General features: G+C 28.3%; 2 protein-coding genes across 5 annotated transcripts in view; one reads left to right on the forward strand and one right to left on the reverse strand.

Annotated features, from left to right (window-relative positions):
• Positions 1–23,835, reverse strand: part of LOC117182287 (disks large 1 tumor suppressor protein-like) — a 398,897-nt gene that overhangs the window by 158,168 nt on the left and 216,894 nt on the right. The gene's annotated exons all lie outside the window — the stretch shown is intronic.
• Positions 17,852–20,737, forward strand: LOC117182286 (facilitated trehalose transporter Tret1-like). The gene is made up of 2 exons (XM_033375408.1): positions 17,852–17,948; positions 18,736–20,737. The coding sequence occupies exons 1-2, from the start codon at positions 17,879–17,881 to the stop codon at positions 20,043–20,045; spliced, it is 1,380 nt and encodes a 459-aa protein (XP_033231299.1). The 5' UTR covers positions 17,852–17,878; the 3' UTR covers positions 20,046–20,737.

Consider the following 23,835-nt stretch of genomic DNA (forward strand, 5'->3'; position numbering starts at 1 on the left):
CTGAAGGATTAAAAAAACTTGAAAAGCGATTGACCAAGTGTATAGAGCTCCAAGGAGATTATGTTGAAAAATAAAAAAAAATTGACCCAAAAAAAATTGTTTGTATACTTCATTCTAAGGACTTATTGAACTACCCTCGTACTATGTTTATTTGTAAGCCCAACGTTTTCGACCAAAAATATTGTGTAGTTTGGAAGCAACGATCGGGAGAATTGTAACACACATAACCTCGAAATATACACACGCTGTTAGCAAAATCAAAATTTTTTCGAAAAATAAACACAACAAAAGTGTGCGGGGACGTCCGTTAGTATGTTCACTATCATTTCCCAGATTTTCCCGACAAAATATTTCTTATCCTAGGAAAAAAACCGCGGGAATCTAATACTGAAAAAATCGATACTAATTCCGAAGCCATATGCAAATTAATCACATTTTGCTAAATTAAAACTTTTTTGAATTAATCCACAAAAAAGTGTGTGGGGACGTCCGTTAGCATGTGCGCTAGCATTTCCCAAATTTTTAAAGCAAAATATTTATTACTCTAGAAAAAATCCGGGGGAACCTAAAACTGGTAAAATCGACAATTTTCTAATTATCACATGCCCTTAAGAGCACAAATAAAATTGAAATAATAAATTTGGATTTGAATTTATGGACATGTATATTGTCTCAACTATTAATTAAATTAAATTAAATTAATTATTTGACATATATTAGTTTTTTTAACTAACGGTTATCCACTGCAGCTTTGCATTATCCACTATAGTGAGGTTTACCCTACCTTAAACATACAATGATTATTCTCGATGACAAACGCAACTGAATTCAATTACAACAGGTTCAGAGCACTTGGTTAGACCGATACAGGCAGCAAGGATGCTCTCTGTATTATCGATATCTGAGGAAGCTTCCGTCAAATATTGAAGTTCGGGAACGGATCTGTTGTTTAAGCCACTGACCCGAGGGAAATCAAATAATTGCAAAGTCGAATGAAGGGCTCAAGTACATAAGATCGGATCCAGAGAGGGTTGAGCCCACCTCTCTGAGATTTAAGGAACCAAATTTAAAATTTGAGAATTTATATATCAGGTACATAAAGTAGGGAGGACCTCTCTACAATGGATCTTGCAACCCACAGTCGATAATCATTAATTAAGAGCACAAATAAAGTAAAATAATTAATTTCAATTTTAATTTATGAATACGGTTATTATCTGAACGATTAATTAAATTCCATTTATTATTTCACATTTGTTAGTGTTTTTAATTAATGATCATCCACTGTAGGTTGCATTATTAACTGTAGTGAGGTTCACCCTGCTTAAGGCATCTTATTTCCTTTCCCAAATTTCAGCCCCCCAATTGTTAAACCTTATTTTTAATTTGTTTTTTTCTAAAACTTTAAACTACGTATCCCTTTTTGTTAGGGTCCTAAGTTATGCCCCCCCCCCCCCATACAAAATTTATAATTTCAAATCAAGAAGATTAATTTTCTACAATAGAAGAAGAGCTATAACAAAATTAATAAATAGTGAAATTCTGAGTTTAAAAACTCTATTTTCAACAAAACCGATGTTTTTCAACTAAAATGGGGAATATTTAACTGAAAATGATTATTTTTCAACCGAAATGACGAATTCATAACAAATGAGTTTAACTCTAAACCAAGTAGTTTTATTTACAAAAAAAATGAATTTGCAACTAAAATGCTATATAATTAACTGGAATCCTTAAACTTTGAAATACAAATATTTATTTTTAAACAAGAATATTAATTTTCTACCAAAAAATCTGTAATCGGTAATCTGTTCTTTATATTATAAATTAAATCAATATTTTAGCGCTATTTCTTGTTTACAAAGCTAACCATAAAAATTACGTTCATGTGCACGTTCAGAACTTCAGGTACTTCAAATAAAAAGCTTTTCTCATCAAATTTTATATTATAATAAAAAAAAAATTAAGCACGCCCTCGAAAAAATTCTCTGACTTCAAAAAGATTCCCTGACATTTCCAAGTATATCCAATTATATCACAATTTCCTGACAATTTCAGGTTTTTCAGATATGATACACACCCAGGAGATAGAAGATAACTTTTTACATGTTTTATTGAGTGACAGTTTGCTCTTTTGATGTTCATGTACTTGACAAATTTATGAAGGAGTATACAAATTTATTTTATATTTTGATAGATTCAACCTGAAAAACTGCTCTAAAAGTATGGAAAAACCCTTGGTTAAAAAGGTGCTCGACAGGCAGTGGTAGAGAAGGAACTCGCTTTCGTGAAGATAATCGTTTTCTGAAGCGCCCATTCGCCTGAGAGAAAAACGACGTGAATCCAAAAGTGCTCGAACACAGAGGACATCCATCAGATTCGCACAATACAAAAACGCGTATTTATCGAGCGTTCGACCACCCCACAAGAAGAAGAAAGAATTCATTTCAAGCCCTCACTTGATGTTCATCCGATCATTATCTAAAGAATTTAAAAATCTGGTACCTTTTTATTAATTTTGGGCATTTTGGGCATTTTCGATCAACCATAATCGTCATCTTCACTCTCTAAATTGCAATCAGTTGGCTATTATACTATTTGTATCAGTGATTGAATTCTAACTGTGAATCAGCTATTTATATGACGAATTAGTTTTATTGTTTCAACAATAGAAAGTAACTGATTCAAAAAAATAATTCATTCAGTGATTGCAATTAGTAAGAGTTTTAAGTGATTCAAAGTTAAAGAGCAATTTGTTCTTTTTCCTTTGACCAGGCAGCATCTTCACTATCTAAATTGGAATCAGTTATCAATTTATTCATTTTAATTAATGACTGAATTCTAGGTTAGAATTAGCTATTCTCACTGATCAATCAGCAAGTTTGATTGAGACATCAATAAAAATTACCTTATTCATAGCTAGAATTCAGTCACTGATAGAAATTAGTGAAATTCTAACGGACAATTTAGAGAGCATTTATCGACCGTTCGACTACACCGGAAGAAGGAAAAAGGATTCGTTTCAACCCTCACTTGATGTTCATCGGATCATTATCTAAAGAATTTTTGAATTAATGAAAAGGTCAATTGACACAAAGTTAGACCGCATTTATCGAAGGTTTAATTACCCTGGAAGAGTAAGAAAGAGTTCGATTCAATCTTCACATGATGTTCATCCGAACATTATCTACAGAATTTTCAAATCTCATTTTTTTAACACAATTTGTGCTTTTTCTTTTGGCCAGACATCATCTCCACTATCTTAATTTGGAACAGTTAACAATTTTACTGATTTAAATTAGTGAATGAATGCTAGCTGTGAATCAGCTATTTTAACTGATGAATCAGACTGATTTATTTTTCAATAAAAATTTCATTATTCATAGCTAGAATTCATTCACTGATTTAAAGTATTAAAATTTCTAAATTATTATAGAACATTTATCGACCATTTGATTATTCCAAAGGAAGGAGATAGATACTATTCGTTTGAACCTTCACTTGATGTTCATTCAATCATTATCTAAAAACTTTGAAAATTTGAGATCTTTTTTATTTAATTTATGCTTTTTCATTTAGCCATAATGGTCATCTTGACTCTCTCAATTTAAATCAGATGTAATTTGACTTATTTAAATCAGTGCATAAAGTGTAGCTATAAAGACACTATTCTCACTGATGAATCAGTCGGTTTTATTAATTCATAAATACAAATTAACTAATTCACAGAAGGTATTAAGTTACTGATCACAGTTAGTGAAATATTTAACTGTTTCAAATTTAGAGAGCATTTATCGAGCGTTTAAGCAACCCTGAAGAAGAAAGAATTCGTTTCAACCCTCACTTGATACTTATCTGATTCTTATCTAAAGAATTTGAAAATCTGAATAAGGCCGTTTACAAATTTTACTTATTTAAATCAGAGACTGAATTTTATATATGAATCAGATATTTTTACTAATTAATCAGTCAGATTGATTGACTCATCAATAAAAATTTATAGCTGGAACTGAGTCACTGATATAAACTTGTAACATTTCTAAATGACTCTAATTTAGAGAGGATTTATCCAGCCCTTCATCACCCCGGAAGAAGGAGAAAGGATTAAATGTTCATCCGATTGTTATCTAAAGAAGTTGAAAATCTGATAACTTTTTTTATTCAATTGGTGCTTTTTCGTTCAATCAAAATCATTAACTTTAGAGACACTGACTATACAGCTTAAAATACTCTCAAAATACAAGAAATAGGGTCGTTTCTCATAAAAATAGAGGAAATGGTTAAATTTTTAACCAAAAAGATGAATTTCCTGCAAAGAAAGAAGAATTTGAAATAAAAATGAAATTTTATCCAAATATGTAGTTGAATTTTGAACCAAAAAATGCATTTTTCTACCAAAAAAGAAATACTTTTTAAGAAATACGTACATTTTTAACCAAATAGTTGAATTTTCAAAAGGGAGAGATCATATTTCATATTAAATGACAAAGAACCATTTTCAGTTAAAAAGTAAATAAATTTTCATAAAAAAAAATATTTTTTACAAAATACTTAAATTTTCAACTAAAGAGACAGATTTTCATTGAAAAATATCAATTTTTAATCCAGAAAACAAATTTACCATCATGTTGTTGGAACTTTTAACAAATTGTTGAATTTTGAACCAAAAAGATGAATTTCAAAATAAGAAGAATACTTTTAAAATAAAAAGATGAATTTTCTGGCAAAAAAGAAAAAAATGGCAAAAAATAAATAATTTTTAACCAAATAGTTAATTTTTAACAAGGAAAAAGAATATTTCAACAAAAATGGAATGGTTCAATTTCCAGTTTACAAAAATCTATCTGAAAAAAATGATTTTTCTACAAAATACTTGAATTTTTAAATGAAGTGAAGAACTTTCAACTGAAATGATGAATCTTCCATCAAAAAAATAAGTCATCATGTCCTTCAAATATCAAAGATGTTGAATTTTATACCCAAAAAATATGAAGTTTTAACAAAAAAGTTCATTTTCAAACAATTAGTCGAATTTTCAACCGAAATAGTGGAAATTTCAACCTATTTAGAAGAATTATGTAGGAAATAATTTAATTTACGATCAAAATAGTTTCATATTTGACCTACAAAAACTAAATATTGGCAATTTCAAGAATAAAATATAAATTTTCAAAAAAATATGTTAAATTTGGTCAAAATAATTTAATTTTCAAGCAAATAATAAAATTTTTATTATTTTTGAACCAAAAATAAAATTTTAAATCCTTGAATCAGAAATGATTCCGCTGTTGCACTTTCAATCAACGAATTAAATTTTTTATAAAAAAAAAACGAATTTTTTATAGCATAGTTGAATTTTTAACAAGAAAGTTTATTTTCGACCAAGAACAATAGATTTTCAACCGAAAAGTTGAATTTTTAGTAAAATAGTTGATTTAAGAAAATTTAATTAAATAATTAACCAAATAGTAAAATTTTTAACCGAAAATGTGCATTCTATTTAAAAAATATGATAGTAGATTTTCCAAACATAAAATAGTTACATTTGCGCTTTGGACTTTATTAATTTGATTCGTATTTAAGTGCATAAATTAGAAAAGGGGATAATTTAAATTAATGATAGAATAATATCGGAAGAATTATAATGGAAGATTTGGAGGTTTTTGTTTTTGGGAAATTAGATTTTGTATTGCCTTTTTATTTTGGGTTTGTCGACGATACCTTATTATGTGTTTCTCTAGAAAAATTACAGATCGTCATTGATACTTTTAACAGTTTTCATCCAAAACTTCAATTTTCTCATGAAATAGAACAGGATTATAAAATCAGTTATTTGGACATATAAGTAATTAAGGTTTGGGATGGTAATATTATTACCAATTGGTACAGAAAAAGTACATATTCAGGTAGAATTTTAAATTTCCTTTCTGCTCATCCCTTTCAAAACAAAATTGCAGGAATTAAAAACTTAGTTGACAGAGCTCTAGGTTTGTCCCATTATTCATTTCACACAACAAATTTGAATATTGTTAGGAATGTCCTTTTTCTGAATCATTATCCAAAAAAGTTAATTGAGAAATATATTGCAATTAGATTTCAACAAATCAAAAACAAAGAGATTAATAATTTGCTAGTAGACAATCAGAAAGAGTTGAAGGAATATAGCTCCTTTAATAATTTTGTTCTTCTATTTTTTAGTCAAATTTCTAAAAGTATTGAACTTTTGTTAAAAAATTTTTAAATTCATACTATTTCCCGCATTCCATTTAAAATGGATTCGGTGATAAATTTTTTCAAAGATCCTTTACATAATTTTGAAAAAGGTGGTGTTGTCTATAAGATCAATTGCAGGATCTGTAAGAAGAATTACGTGGGACAGACTGGCAGACTTTTTAATACTAGGATAGAGGAGCACAAAAGTGATGTTCGCTTAGGACGCTGTTATAAGAGTGTTCTTGCCAGACATACAAAGGAATTTGTTGATGTTAACCATGAGTTTGACTGGGATAATATTCAAATTTTGCATAGTGAAAGTAATAAGAGAAAGAGGGAATTCATGGAAATGCTTTATATTAAAAAACAAAAAAAGTTATCTATTAATTTAAAAACTGATTTGGATAGGCTGAACAAAAGTTATGCTAATATGATTAATTACATTTAACGTGGCTCTTTCATGAATTCTGTTTTTCTTTTACTTTCTCTATTTATGATGTAATTATGACAAATACTTATAATAATGTTTACAACAAATTGGCCTATTGAACCTCATTCGATTCTCAGGTATCAAAGAGAGAGCACCTGTTCGTGGGTGCTGTCAATTTCTACAACTTACATTTTTCTTGCCTTGATAAGGGTACTGTATGAGTACCGAAACGTTGGCAATGCAATTTTATTTATTTATTTATGTTTGTTTATTTTTATTTTATTGTAATTTGATGATAATAAAAATAAAAAAGACGAAAGAAAGAAAAAGAGAAGGAAGGGGATGTGGTTGGCTGCCTTCTCATTTTTCTTTCCTCTTTTTTATTTTTGTCCGAAAATTTTATTTTTTTTCAGATAACAATAGGATTTCTGGTTTTTTCTTATTCTTTGTGGTCCAAATTTGGTCGTTGGATTCTTCTTTTATTTAACAGGATTTTGCATCAATTTGATTATTGGATGTTAAATAGTATTTTTAATTTGGATTTTGGTCTAATTTAAATTTCTTAAATTTTAATATCGGTAAAATATAGATATATTTCGTGCTTCACAAAAACCTGCGCACAATTTCTTACTTAAGTGAATTTTAATTACAACCTAGAACACTTAATTTTGTCACAGATATTTTTATCTACAATTAACGTTGAGGAGTCTGAAGAAACTTGACTAACAGTTACTTGATCTTGCATCAGACGATTCTCGATCTAAAATCTATAGTTCTAAACGTGACAAGGCGAAATTTTATCAGCTTTGGCGTGTATAAAAATACCAACTATTTCATCATTTTACGTATTAACTTATTTAAGTCTTTTGGACTCTCTTAAGACCTGAAGAAAACATAAAAAATTTAATAATTGCTTCCTTATAGCGGATGATTTGTCATTACCTAAATTTTTAAACATAATTTTTTTAACATATTTCGATTTAATTTGACCCCAGGAGTTCGAAAATAATTTTTTTTAAATATCCATGTGTTTTTGTGTAACTTCTTTCGAATTTTGTTGACAAATTGTAGCTTCGACTGATATCAAGATCTGATAGAATTTCCAACTAGATCGGCCATCTAGAAGTAGTTTTTTTTTGCATTTAGAGATTTCATACAAAAAAGTTGCGTTGATGAAATGCGAAAAACTTTTCTGTTATTCAAAATACAACAATAAGATATCTAGCGTATTTGTTTGTGTATGTTTATTTTGTTTATATGAGAAAAAATGTTTCGATATTCAAAATATGATAATACTATATGTAGAGTATTTGTTGGCGTTCTAGAGACGCATCAAATGACCTCTTGTTGAATCTTTACGACCGACCAGTACCGATAAATAAATATATAAAAAATATATTATTTAACTTGTTGGATTAAGAAAAACTTTTTTAATATTGGCAATATAGTAGTTATGTATGTACATAATAGAATTGTTTGCGTCTTCAAAATGCATTGATTGCCCAATTGAAGAACATTTCACTACTTACCAAAGACTACCTATATCGTTCTTAAATTTCTTAATAAAATTATTTACTTTTGTTTAAAAAAAAAAAATTATCGGGAATATAAAAGCGTTGTATTTGATGTAATTGTTCGCGTCTTTAAGACCGATGGATTGACCAATCATGAACTTTCGATGACCATTCTTGATCAATCAATAGCGAATTAAAAAGTTTTAAAAAAAGTTTATATTTTTTATGAAAAAAACCTTTTTTTTAAATTTGAGCCATACATTACCAAAAGATAAAAAGTTGTTAACTTTGGTAGAACATATCGATTGACTTTTTGATGGGCTTTCTGATTTCGTAAAAATAATATTTTCGGTAAGACAGAAACATAAGCTTAAAACATATTGAAAGTATTTTTTTTTGTCACAAGAAACAAATTTTGTTGATAGATATAACAAGAAAAATATTCAGAAAATAAATGCAAATAAATACACGTAAATACTCTGCAGGGTTACTTATTTTTAGTTTGAAAATTCAACCTTGTGTTTATGATCATTCATATTTGTAGGCCAAAAATTTAAATATTTAGTTTAAAAAAACTCTTTTACTGCAACCTTATTTAATTTGTTGAAAATTAAACCATTTTGTTAATAAACAAATCTGTTTTGGTCGAAAATTTAACTTTTCGGGTTCAAATTCAACTATTTGGTTGAAAATACAATTTAATTTTCTTGATTAGAAAATTTGACCATCTGGATGAAAATGCACCTCCATGAGCTAGAAATTCAATTATCTGGTAAACAATTGGGCCCTTTGGTTAAAAAATTAATTAATTTGTTGAAAATGATACTATTTTGTTAAAAAGTTATCGTTTTCGTCCAAAAATGCAACTATTTTTTATTGAAAATCCAACTTTTCGGAATGAAACTTCTACTGTGTTCTGGAAACTCATACTACTTTGGCTTGAAAATCTACTATTTGGTTGAAAATGCAATTTTTTTAATTTAATTTTAACCTTTTTTGTCTGAAAATTCGACCACTTGTTTGAAAATACATGTCTGTAAGTGAAAAATTCATCAATTTGGTTAAAAAATCAACTACTTTGTTGAAAATGTAATTAAATTGTTGAAAATTAAATTATTTTACAAAAAGTTACCTTTCTTGGTAGGAAACGTACTTGTTTGTTAATAAATTAACTTTTCGGCTTTAAAATTCAAGTGTCCTCTAAAAACCTCCGCAATTCAACTTTCTGTCAAAATTTTTGGGTTAGAAATTCGACTGTCATCTAAAAATTCATCTTTTTTTATTAGAAAATTAAACTATTTAGTTTAAAATGCAAGAAAACTTTGGTTTTAATTTGAAATTTAAAGCTACCGTTAATTAGACAAAAGGGACCCTACTTTAATTACGTAATAGCTCAAGGGTGTTGGGTTGGGGGAGAGGTCCGTTCACTCATGCACGTAATATTTGCAAAATTGCAAAAACATTCTTCTGAAGATTATTTTTTTAGTTATAAATTTTATTATTTGGTTGAAATATTAGCAATTTTTTAAAAAAAGACATCCTTTTTGTTAAACATTCAACTATTTTGTTAAAAATTCGTCTTATTGGGTTAAAACATCAATTCTTCTCGGAGATCATTTCCTTATTATTTAAAATTCATATTTTATTGCTGATAACACAACTGAAATCTTTTTTTGATAAAAACTATTTTTTCAATTGAAATATTTTTTGATGAAAATTCAACCTTTTTTTTAGGAAATGTGTCTTTCTTATTAAAAAATTTACCTGTTTTATTCAAATTTTCATTTTTCTTCGACAGAAATGCAACTGTTTGATTGAAAATTTAACAATCTTGTTCAAAGTCATACTTTTTGGCTGAAAATTCTGTTGTGTAAAAAATGTAACTGTTTCGTAGAAAATTTACTTTTTGTTTAAATTTAATGTTTTGGTATTGAAAACAGAACTGAAATCTTTTCGGGATAACAATTGAACTATTTTTAAAAAAATTAATAAAAATTTCCTCTTTTTACGAGAAATGTAGTCTTCTTGGATAAAATGCGACGGGTAGGTTGAAAAATAAACTTTTCTGCTAAAAAATCATACTTTTTGTTCAAAAATTCTACTGTTTTGTTAAAATCTTAACTATGTCGTATAACATTTACTTTTTGTTTAAGAATTATATTTTGGTCTTGAAAAATGAACTGAAATATTTTCTGTATAAAAGTTCAACTTAAAAAAATTGTCACTTGTTATTAAAAACTAATCTAATTTAGTACAAGTTTTATCGTACTTGGATAAAAATGCAACTATTTAGTAGCGAATTCATCTTCTTGGATTAAAAATTATACTTTTTTATAGAAACTTATTTTTTGTTAAAAAATTCATATTTTAATCTTGAAAAGCCAACTGAAATCTCTTATAACAGAACATTCAACTATTTATTTGAAAATTTATCTTTTTGATTTAAAAATTCATCTTTTGATTATAATTTACTTTTTTTATGAAAATGCAACTTTTTGGTTAAAAACCATTCTTCTTTGCTTGAGTATTGAACTATTTCGTTTAAAACAATTTGGCTGAATCACTTTGTTAAGAAAAAATTTTTTTCATAGATAATTTATATTTTGAGCTGAGAATTCATCTCTTTGGTTTAAAGTTGCACTATTTCGATGAAAATTAATCTTTTTTAATTAAAAATTAAACTACTAGGAAAAAATCAAACTACACTGTTTAACATTTTTTTATTGAAAGCTTATGTCATTGTTTGAAAACTAAACTGTTTAGTGGAAAAGTCTTTTTATGTTTGAAATTAATTTTTTAACTGAAAATGTAATTTTTTTCGAGACGGATCTTTTTTAGTAGAAAATTCTCATTTTTTGGGGAAAAAATAATTTTCTTGGTTTATAAATAATTTCATTTTTATTGGGTAAAAATTCATCAGATTCCCGGAAAATTTATTTCTTGTTGAAAATTCATATTTTTTGTAGAGGAAATCGTATTTTGGCAAGAAGGTTCATCAATTTAGATAAACATTTATTTATTTCTTGATTGAAAAATCTTTATCAAATTTATTTCTTTTTTGTATAAATTTCATCATTTTTTTTCATCACATATGGCACTTTTTTGTTGGGAATTCATTTTTTCAGGTTAAAAATTCAATTATTATGTCAAAAATGTAATTATCTTTATGAAAATTGAAGTAATTTCTTAAAAAGCCATCTTTTATCGTAGAAAAGATTTTTTTTAATTTAACGTTTTATCTTACTTCTTATGGCATTCTTTTCTACACAATACGAATTTTCCAGATCTTTTTTTAGGTTATTTAGAAAACGTTCGAGAAAGGGAAGGTCCAGGGAAATTTAATATCGGAAAACCTGAAGAGGGCGAAAATATAGGAGCCGTTCTGATATTATTAGAAAGTAAAAAAAAAAATCAGTTGCTCTGAACGAAGAAGCTTCTCGTGTTTTACTTTGAAACCCCTATTTCAATTAAAATCCTTTTCAAACAAAAATCTTAAAATTAAGGTCCAAATATTTATGGCATAATTAGTTATTCATAGTCATTAAAAGCGCGGATCAAGGAATCTGAAGTTTCACACTAAATTCTTGGTAATAAAATGTTCAGAGACTCGAGACTGCAGACATCGTGAATGATGAATTTATTAAAGTCTGCCAGAGAAACTGTGCCCCATGCTTCATTAAAAATTCTAAAAGAAGTTAAACTTTTCTCGTCTTACAAATGTCATTTTATTGTCCTATTACGAGCATCTACTGAATTCCCTCGCCGAAAAGTTTCCACTTACTTTACATTTAACAGTAAAAAGTACATTATCTATAGTTTAACATTTTCTGGATGAACAATTTTAATTTACATACTGTTGCTTCAACCTAGATGCTCGAAAATGCCATACTGTTTGATTCTACTTTCCACGAAATAAGCAAATCCATTTTTGAATTATTTAAAAAGTGGAGACCGTACTAAAAGATGACTTTTTAGAAAAATATATAAATTTTCAACCAAATTGTTAAATATTCTGCAAATTAATTCAATTTTCAACCTAAAAATACGAAAAAAGTTTTTCTAAATTGTAGAAACTCCAAGCCAAATTATAAATTTTCTGTACAAAAATTTAATTTTCAGTAAATAAATTAATTTTTAACAAAATAGTTGAATTTAAAACAAAATTTATTTTAAACTAAAAATATGTGTCTAACAAAAAGAAAAGACATCTGAACAAAATCTTTCAAACAAAATAGCAGAATCCGCAAGAAAAGAAAACTGGTTTTCAACCTAACAGTTGCATTTTTATCCAAGAAAGATCAAATTTCTGCTGAAAAAATTAATTTTTAAATCAAAGACATATTTTGAAAAATAGTTGAAATTTTATCCAAAAAATATTTACATCTAAAAAAAATGAGTTGACTTTTCAAGACAAAAATATGAATTTTAAACAAATGATTTTTTTACGAAATTCTGAACAAAGCGGTTCAAACAAAGTTTTCAAATAAAATAGTTGAATCCTCAACAAAAAAGTTAAATCTTCAAACAAAGAAGATTATTTTGTTGCATTTTTATCCAAGAAAGATGAACTTTCAAACTAAAAATTTCAAATCATAAAAAATCTTTGAAAATTGTTTGAAACTTTGTAAAGCTGTAAATATCTTGAAAATTGTCAGAATACCCTAAAACCTTTAAAATCCTATGTAGCTGAAATTCTGAACGTTCAAATGAACGAAATATTTTTCAGCATTTTTATTTTATCCATCAATATTGTTCCAACTACAATTTAAAATATGCATTATAATTCTGTTTCAATAATAAATGAATTCTAACATAAATTAACAAATATTTGAGCCCTTTTTATAGTTTACATAGTTACCAGTACAAAATTTCGTTCATTTGAACGTTCGGAACTTCAGGTGCATTAAAATCCTTTTAAATCCCTTAAAAGTATATAAATATATTAGAAAGTTCTTAGAATCTTTAAAAACACTCTACAATATTATAAAATAATTTAGAACAATTCATTTATTTAGTAATGAGTTTATCACTAAAAAGTGACTGAAAAGTGATTTGAGAAAAAAAGTGACTAATAGTGACTGTGCAGCAGCCTGGATTATTGTAACTGAAGTTCTAAACGTTCAAATGAACGAAATAATTTTCAACATTTCTATTTTACCCATAAATATTATCTTTTTCTATAATAAATTATTTACAATATAAATTAACAAACATTTTAGCACTTTTCCTGGTTTTTAAATTCATCAGTAAAAAATTTCGTTCATTTGAACGTTCAGAACTTCAACCACATCCTGGATTATTTTTAACATCAACTTTTTTCAGTAATGCCCTGACTTCAAATCTTTTTCCAAAATTCCCTGACTTTTCACTTTTTTCAAAATTCACCGACTTTTTACATTTTTTTCAAAATTCCGCACTTTTTCCTGAACAAAAAAGTACCTGACTTTCCCCTGATTTTCAGCTTTTTTCTAACCTGCGACCACCCTCACTACGTCTGCAGAAGTGAATTATACCACTCTTGGACGCTTCGATCTTATTACATTAAAAAAAAATTGAATTATGGGCTTCAAATAGGGTACCATCGAGACCAAGTCTTAAAAATAGGGGATTTTACGTTTCTACGTATGGAATAGAATCCAGCTACATTAGAGTGACTTACAATCTTCTCCCTAATTACATTAATACTGATGGATGTAGCTTTTTACCAAAAAACCATCCTGGCATACTTTTTAGTAAAACTGATTTGACTGAATTTTTAAAATATATAGGCACGAGTGGGGGAGTACTATATGAAATATGGGTATGAAACTTTTTGTGCGCCCTTCTGACATTGATTAAAAACATTATCAGCAAAAACCTGGCATATTTTTTATTTAGAATGATTTTAATGAATTTTCAAAGCATTTAGGGGTGAGTGGGGTGAGTTCCGCATGAAACATGTGGATGAAACTTTTTATGCGCCGTTTTGACATCAATTAAAAACAACCTCATCAAAAACCGGGCATATTCTTAATTTGGCAGATTTTACTGAATTTTCGAAAAATTTTGGGAGTCAGTTCCACATAATATGTGGGGATGAAACTTTTTTGCTGCTCTTTTGCCAGAAACTAAAAGCCGTATCAGCGAAATCCTGGCGTATTTCTTAATTAGGCTAATTTTATTAATTTTTTAAAAATATTTAGGGATGAGTGGGATGAGTTCCTCATGCCCTGAAGAGTTGAAGCTGCTTGAGGCAGTTCTTAGGGTTGTACGCAACTATTTTTTGCCATTAAATAGCAGCTTTCGTACGTTTCAAAAAAAAAAAGAATTTTTTTATTCGTTAACGTTAAAAACTTCAAAATCATGAGTTATTTTCATCAAATCTGAAGAGCATTTACGGAAGTAACGCGAGTGCTTCTTCTGCATTGTTTGCCTTTGTTTCAAGCAAGTCGTATCAACCTTCAGTGGATCTTACAGTTTAGAGATACGTTTTCTAGATGCTCGTTTGTACTTGGACTTGTCTGGGTTCCGAAGACAAAGACAAAGTCCTTCAATAGATTCAGGAAATGCAACTAGACGAAGAGTTTGGGCGTTTTGATTGAAAGACAAACTCAAAACAAGGTTCAAAACAAGTTCTCCCTGATAGGAGAACGACTTAATATGCTCTTATCAGTGTAGGTGAACCAAAAAGGCTTATCTGATTTACGAGGCTGGTATAAGTATAGTATAAAATAGGATTTGATTTTATTTAAGAACCGACAACAGTGGAAAAGTCTGAAATTCTTATCACGCTGCCTTCCTCATTTTTTATTACCCCTTTTGTACATTATCCGTATCAAGAAGCGAGCTCTTACAGATCATAGCATGATGTAATGACGTCGGAAATTATAAATTATTTACAATAAATAAAGGAATTAAGAAAGATAAGGGTTCTTAACATTAAGTTGGCCATTTAAGACAACGAGATTTTCGAGAACAAAAAATTAAAAATAGTGTTCATTATTAACTGTGATTTGCAACCAACGTTGACAAATCGATTTTTGACTATTAAGCTCGAATTTTATTTCAGAACAACAGTGCAGTGTGATCCTTAACTCTAAAATACTGTACTCTTGATTGTTCATCCTTTTCAAATCAATAAAGGATGTCCCGGAAGTTAGATCCGCAAACTTATTTTTTTGAAAAATGAAATTTGTTCTCAATTGTGCTCATTTGTGTCGAAAATGGTTTTTTGAAAAATCAAAAATTACGGGCACAATTTTTAAAAAATATTTTTTTTGCTATATTCGCAAATCCTCATTAAAGAAAAAAGAGAGGTTGTGCTAGTTGGCTCGAAATATACACAATTTTGTGCAAGAAAGAAAAATTTCAAAAACCTAACAGTTCAAAAAACAAAAAACAAAAAAATGTATTATTTTTGAAAATTTCTAAAAACTAACACTGGTGCTAAGTTGTACTCGACAAATACATTCTTTATTCCCTTTAACAAAATTACGTGAGATCAACAGTTCTCATTTTAAAACTCCAAATGTAAAACTCAAAAAACATACAAGATCCAAAAATAACTAAATTTCGAAAAATTAAACTTTGTGCTGCGTTTTGCGCGACAAATGCAGTCTTTATTTTCTCTAACAAAATTAAGTGAGATCAACAGTTATTATATGAAAACTCAAAATGTACCTGAAACTCAAAAAAAGTAAAGACCCAAAGATAGTCCAATTTCAAAAAAAATCAAACTTGTGCTGAGTTGCGCTCGACAAATACTGTCTTTATTCCCTCAAAATTACGTGAGATAAACAGCTCTCGAATGAAAACTCAAAATGTACCTGAAACTCAAAAAACATAAAGATCCAAAAATAACACACACACACATTCACATAATAAAATTTCCGTTTTGTAATATGAACCTTTGTAATTTTAATAATAATTATACATAAAATAAAGAATGATGTTCATAATATATTATTCAAAATTGCAGTATAATTAACGAATCATAATTTCAGAGTGAATTTCGCTGTTTTGAGTTTTCATATAAGAACTGTTCATCTCACGTAATTTTGTTAGAGGGAATAAGGACTGCATTTATCGAGCACAACTTAGCACAAGTTTTATTTTTTCGAAATTTGACTAGTTCGAAACATTTCAAGTTTTTTGAGTTTTCATATGAGAACTGCTGATCTCACGTAATATTGTTAGAGGCAATAAAGACTGCATTTGTCGAGCACAACTCAGCACAAGTTTTCTTTTTTCGCAATTTGACTATTTTTTGACATTTTATGTTTTTTTTTCAGATTACATTTTAAGTTTTCATATGAAAATCTCACATAATTTTGTTAGAGGGGATAAAGACTGCATTTGTCAAGCACTACTCTGCACAAATTTTCTTTTTTCGAAATTTGACTATTTTTTGACATTTTATGTTTTTTTCAGTTTACATTTTAAGTTTTAATATGAAAATCTCACATAATTTTGTTAGAGGGGATAAAGACTGCATTTGTCAAGCACAACTCAGCACAAGTTTTATTTTTTCGAAATTTGACTATTTTTTGACATTTTATGTTTTTTTCAGTTTACATTTTAAGTTTTAATATGAAAATATCACCTAATTTTATTAGAGGGGATAAAGACTGCATTTGTCAAGCACAACTCAGCACAAGTTTTCTTTTTTCGAAATTTGACTATTTTTTGACATTTTATGTTTTTTTCAGTTTACATTTTAAGTTTTAATATGAAAATCTCACCTAATTTTATTAGAGGAGATAAAGACTGCATTTGTCAAGCACAACTCAGCACAAGTTTTCTTTATTCGGAATTTGACTATTTTTTGACGTTTTATGTTTTTTTTCAGATTACATTTTAAGTTTTCATATGAAAATCTCACATAATTTTGTTAGAGGGGATAAAGACTGCATTTGTCAAGCACAACTCTGCACAAATTTTCTTTTTTCGAAATTTGACTATTTTTTGACATTTTATGTTTTTTGAGTTTACATTTTGAGATTTCATATGAGAACTGTTGACCTCACGTAATTTTGTTATAGGAAATAAAGACGGCATTTGTCGAGCACAATTTAGCACCTTTGTTTGTGCTCCAGTAAGAACTTGCGGATCTACCAAAAAAAAAGGATTTTCAAAAATTGTGCCCGTAAGTTTTGATTTTTCAAAAAACCATTTACGGCACAAATGAGCACAAGTCTGGCACAATTTAGCACCACTTTAATTTTTTGGAAAAAATAAGTTTGCGGATCTAACTTCCGGGACGTGAATATAAGTGATATATGTGAATCTCAAATATTTAGAAAATAGCGTCAAGATGCCCGTAAAATGGGACAAAGCATGACAAAAAACGGAGAAAATAAGACACACGAAATCTTGAATTTCCCGAATTATATTAATTTTTCTGGTTAAAAACGGGTGGCAACCATGTAGGGTTGAACATTTACTGCTTATACTTTAGACATAATTACTTTACTGAGATAAGTTTGGGAAGAAAATTTATTATTTAAAGGAAAAGTTGTTTTAAAAAAATATATTAAATCCCAAAAAAACGTATTGAGCAATCAATGATAAGACATTATGAATACTTAAAGAAAAGACAAACGACGTGTCAACACGAAATTTTAGATTTCACTGTGACGCATATCTTATCAATTCAGAAATCAAGTGAAATAGAAAACGTTTGGTTCGGCGAGGCAGTCGCAGAGCATCCTTCTTAGCAGACACGTACCCATAGTTAGTGAAAATGATTGGGGGAATAAGAAATATATTAAATAATTACTCCAAATTGCCTTACTGGATCGCTGCTTTAGAAGGTTAATGTTATTTAAAAATTTTCTATTAATTTTAAATAACTTCTATTTATTTTTACATTTTTGTTTTCTATTTCATATTTTAATAATTACTCGTTAGTTAGAATCAAATATCAAGAAAATAATTACTAACCACAAGTCTCTTGTTTTTGTGAGTTCTTCTTTCCGAATAATGGATAAACATTACTATACATATATTATATTAACAGAAATATCATAAAATAACATTACAATCAAATCAAATTTATCAAATTTGTTCAAGCTTAATAGTTGATCATCTAGTTTCTAATCTTCCAAAAGAATTGTTATATTAGGGGTCCCTTTTTCTTTGTAGTTGGTCAAGCTAAGGAAAAGGAATCTCCTATGATATCACATCGTTAATAGAATTATCTAAGAACACCTGAATAAAATAAACCAAAGAACAGAAAATATTTTAATAGAATCCAATAATTTCGTAAAAGGATTCCTTAGGTAGTTTAAAGCATCTAAAAAACGGTTGTACTAATGCTAGAATAATTTCTAAGAAGTGGAGTAATATATGAAATCATATTAAAATAACAGACAAGTAATTAAAGAACAGTGAAAAAATGCACTATGTCTAATATAATTAAATCACGAAAAAGACTAACCAATAAAATTAACCGATCAGTCTACTGATCCCTAACTTGCAAAATGAAGCAGAAAATTTTCCTTCAAATTTCGGTCTAATCTCTAATAAAGATACATACATCCCCTACATCAAAATTAAACAAATTAAAATATCCTAATTTTCACACCAACTTTTTTTCAGTGGGTCTACTGTCACTGGGAGTAGGTCTAATAAGTGGATGGACATCACCCTACATAGCAAAGCTCACAAGCCCGGATTCCCCTATCAAAGTATCTGATGCGGAAGCATCATGGATAGTCGCCTTACTGAGTTTGGGTAGAATCTTAGGTGCAATCCTGGGTGCAATTAGTGTCTCGCTTGTAGGAAGTAAAAGAACAGCTTTCTACGCTAGTATCCCTCAACTTGTAGGGTGGGCACTGCTTCTATCAGTGGACTCCATATACTGGATATACGCATCTAGGATCTTGTCAGGAGTATGCCTAGGTGTCTTTTTCGTATGCTTCCCCCTCTACATTGGTGAAGTAGCAGACCCAGAAATTCGAGGAGCCTTAGTGGCTCTCATCATGAATTGTCAACCACTCGGAACTCTCTTAGGAAACATAATGGGACCCTACCTCTCTATGTGGCAATCAGCAACTATATCTTCTATACCAAATCTGATCTTCCTAGCCACATTCCTAATGCTTCCAGAATCACCTCATTATTTAGTCAAACTAGGAAAACATCAGGAAGCTGAAGAAGCCATCAAATGGTACCACAGAAAAGCAAACTCTGCTGAAGAATTGGAGAACACCAAACTATTTGTGAATACAAAAAACGCTCCTAGTTTCTGTAACCTAATGAAGGAATTTAATAAGCCACATAACAGGAAGGCTTTAATCATCGCTAACGTTTTGTTCGCCTTCTTGCAGATTAGTGGACTCTATACGATTACTTTCTATATGGAAGTTCTTTTGAGAAAAGCTAAAGTGAATATTCTGGAACCTTCAATGATTGTGATTTTGGTAAATACTCTTGGAATCGTTTCAGGATGGATCGGAATGTTCGCAATCGACAAATGCGGAAGGAGAGTTTTATTGGCACTTTCAAGTGGAGGAATTTCTCTCTCTATGATGCTACTTTCTGCTGACTCTGCTTTAATTCACTATGGGTTTGACGCTGAATCAATTCAATGGATACCTATCGTTTCAGTTTTTATTTTCCAGTCATTTATATGCATAGGCATGGTTCCTGTGCCTTGCACAATTATCAGTGAAATTTTCTCACCCAATATCAAAGGCTATGCTTCCTCTATGGTGAGCGTTACCTCTGGAGTCTTTTCCTTCATTTCGAGCAAAACCTACCAGAATATGCTAGACATCATGCCTGCTGAATATGTCTTTGCTTTCTATGGCTCAACTATGTTTTTGCTAGTCGTATACTGCTTCTACATTCCAGAAACCAAGGGAAAAACTCTACAGGAAGTTCAAGATATACTAGAGAAAAGGTGAACAATGAATGATTAAAAAATGTATTGGAATTCTCTAGCTGAAGTCAATATATGCTCTGTTGTACTGTGGTTGAACTCTCTTCGTATGCCAAATTTTAGATTTTTTTTACTTCTCGAATAAGATAAGTTTTTATACGTGTAAATGGTCGTCATTTTAGAAATAGTGTGTGATTGTACTACTGGAAAACTTAAATTTAATAAAAGTTTTTCATAGTATAAAAAGTTTTATTTGTGATTTTTTTGTTAGAATCTTATTCAAACTTCGAGAATGCTTGTCAAAATGTCGACTCCTGTATTACGCAATTGTAAACTGACGTTACCAAGAATAAGCTGTAAATCTACAAAAGTGACATTTTATTATCAAATTATCGACTCAGTTAACATATTTCACAACGAGTAATAAATGGAATATGAATGTGTTTGATGAACAAACATTTGTGATATGAATCTGTGAAATAAAATTTGTACATAGTGTGTTACTTTCGACTTCTAAAATGTAAACAAGTTTGACGTATTTGCGATTAGACAGCGTCTCTTCCCATTTTTTAATTAGAACACGCGAACTAATTTACAGCAGAAGATATTCAGTTCATTAAACACTTGTCGACGATATAAACGTAGCAAATTCAAAATCTTAAATAATGATTGAAAACTCAAACATTTCATAACCTGTTCCAGAAATATCATCATTTATCTAAATATTGCAAAATATTTAGCGATTTGATATGTTTTAAGATTATAGAATTTTTTAAAGTTCCCTATCTTTTGTATTATTTTATTTTATATCGGAAAATTATGTGCTAGGTAATAAAGAATTTTTCTTGGAAAAGTCACTTCGTATAATTGTTTGAGTGAGACGTTTGAAAAACGACATAATGAAGAGACACTAATTACGAGCTGACAAGGAAACTCGATTTTCCTTTCTTCAACACCAACAAGACAGAAGAATTTGTAATAGCGTTAACGTTGTCAACGAACGAAGGGAGACAACGTCCTCGTAACTTACGACACCCCGATAGTTTTTAGATTAATCGAACAGGCAATTAATGTTTCAAAGCAAAAACAAAATAAATACAAATAAAAACAAATTTTTTCTGTTCTATATTTGCTTTAGATTTTAGGCATTTTACAGGGTGTCAGTATAAGTTCGTTTTTGAAATTCCTAAACTATTTTATGATAGATAATTAAATAACAGAGTTGAAATTTTATTTTATAATCTACAAGTTTTGAAAGACTACAGAACGTCCTTTTATTCATTATGCATTGTTTCGATTAATTATAATTAATGGTGAGAAATCCGACATTAATTAAATAATAATATGCAAAATTCCCGAATTTTTCATTGACTAATTGTTCATTTTAACTGATCACTAATATTTAAATACCGACATTTAAATCTTGTAACATTTAAAAGAAACAGAAACTTTGATCAATTGAATAAAAAAATTTCAAATAAAAGATGTCAAATTTATTTATTTATTTCAACCACAAAAAAAAACTTTTCTACCATAAAAATGAATTTTTAATATAACAGCATGAATTTTGAACCAGATAGTTTTACTTCAAACTGACGGTCAAATTAAAAAAAAAACGATTAAACTTCAGACAAAAACAGTTTTATTTTCAACCAAATAATTGAGCATTTCAAAATACAGTTGAATTATTAATATGCATACATTTTTAAACCAAAAGGGCGTATTTGCTGTCCAAATAGTAAAGGGTTCAAAAAACTGAATTTTTAACAAAATAATTACCTTTAATCAAAAAATTTGGATTTTTAACTAAATGGTTGAATTTTTAACCTGAAAGATGAATTTTCATTCAAAAAGACGAATTTTAAACTTAATGAATGAATTTTTTGAACCAATAGTTGAATATTCAACTAAGGAAAATAAGCTTTCAAACAAAAATGGGAAATGTTGAAATCGCAACAAATGAATTCTTAACTACGCAGTTTAACTTTTATCCAGAAAGACCAAGTTTTAACCAAAAAGACGAATTTTCTATAAAATAGTTGAATTATCATCCCAAGAATACTAATTTTTTTTCATCAAAAAACCGAATTTTTAACGAAATACATTATTTTCAACCAGAAATAAAATATCAAATAAAATTATAATCATACAGAAGCGAAAAAAACTTTTTTTTATTTTAAAAACTTGCTATTTTGAACCTGAAGTTAAATTTTCAAACAAAGAAACGAGACTACGAGACAAGGCAGGTAAAAAATGTCATCCAAATTGTTGCACTTTCAAGCCAAAAGACTCATTTTCTGTAAAACAGTTAACTTTTCAATTTAAAAAAGTTAAATCTCAACCAAAAAATTAAATATCTAACCAAAAAAGAAAAAACATAAACCAAAAATATTATTTTTTTACTAAAATGGACGAATTTTAATTAAAAAAGACAAATTTTCAATCAAAAATTGTCAGCAAAAAAAATTATGTTGAAAAAACGAATTTTCAACAAAATAATTAAATTTTCAACCTAAAAAATAAACTTTCAATTAGAATAATAAATCCACAACCTAAAATTGAATTTTTAACAAACTAGTTCGAAATTTATCCATAATAAATATTGGTTTCCTATAAAATATTTGAATTATCAACCGAAGAATATTAAACCTTCAATAACAACCAAAAAATAATTTTTAACTTATGAGTTACATTTTCAACCCAGAAGTTGAATTTTCCAACCAAAAAAAGCGAATTTTTAACAAATAAATATTTTTCAATCAAGAAAGAAAAACAATATCATTCAATTTGTTAGGCTTTAAAGGTAAAAGACGAATTTTCTGTAAATCAGTTGCATTTTCAACCAAAAAAAGTTCATTCTGAACGAAAAAGTTGTATTTTTAACAAAAACAATGAATTTTTAACAAACAAAAATAATCTTGTACCCAAAAAGGCGAATCTTCAATGTGGTTGAAGTTCGTAACGATCAAATGAACAAAATTTTGTACTGATGACTTTGTAAGCCAGGAAAAGTGCTAAAATCTTTGTTCAGTTATATTGGAAATAATTTTTTTATTGAAAAAGAATTATTATGCATAATTTAAATTGCAGTTTGGAACAATATTTATAGGTAAATAGAAATGCCGAAAAATATTTCATTCATTTGAACCTTTAGAACTTCAGGTACATGAATCTTTAACAAAATACAAGAATTTTTAACAAATAAGTTTTATCTTATAAATGATAAAGTTTCAACCAAAAATGGAGTAGTTTAATTTTTATATATTAAAACTAATTTCTAATTAAAAACAAACGAATTTTCGACCAAAGAGCTGCATTTTGAAACAATAAAATTAATTTTCAACCAAAAAGGATCACTTTTTAACAAAATTTTTGAATATACATCCAAATCACAACATTTTCGACTAAAAATATTTTTTTTTTAAATTAATATATATACATTTTTAATCCAAAATGGCGAATTTTTGGTCCAAATAGTGAACTGTTAAAAAAACATTCAAATTTTCGACAAGAAAAGATTACTTTTTTATGAAATATCTGAATTTTCAACCAAATAATTAAATTTTCAGCAAAATAGTTGAATTTTTTACCTACATCGCAAATTCATTTTCGTCTAAATACGATAAATTTTAAAATAAATAAATCAATTTTTTTACCACTAGTTGCATTTTCAACTAAAGTAAATAAGTTTCCTAACAAAAATTGAAAGTTAAGTTTGTAGAAAAAAAATTTTTAACACAAAAAAACGAATTTTCCACAAAATAGTCAAATTTTCAACCAAAACGATAAATATTTAACTAAAATGATGAAGCCTC

This window comes from Belonocnema kinseyi, chromosome 10 (assembly GCF_010883055.1).
Source record: "Belonocnema kinseyi isolate 2016_QV_RU_SX_M_011 chromosome 10, B_treatae_v1, whole genome shotgun sequence".
In the NCBI taxonomy this organism is placed as follows: Eukaryota; Metazoa; Arthropoda; class Insecta; order Hymenoptera; family Cynipidae; genus Belonocnema; species Belonocnema kinseyi.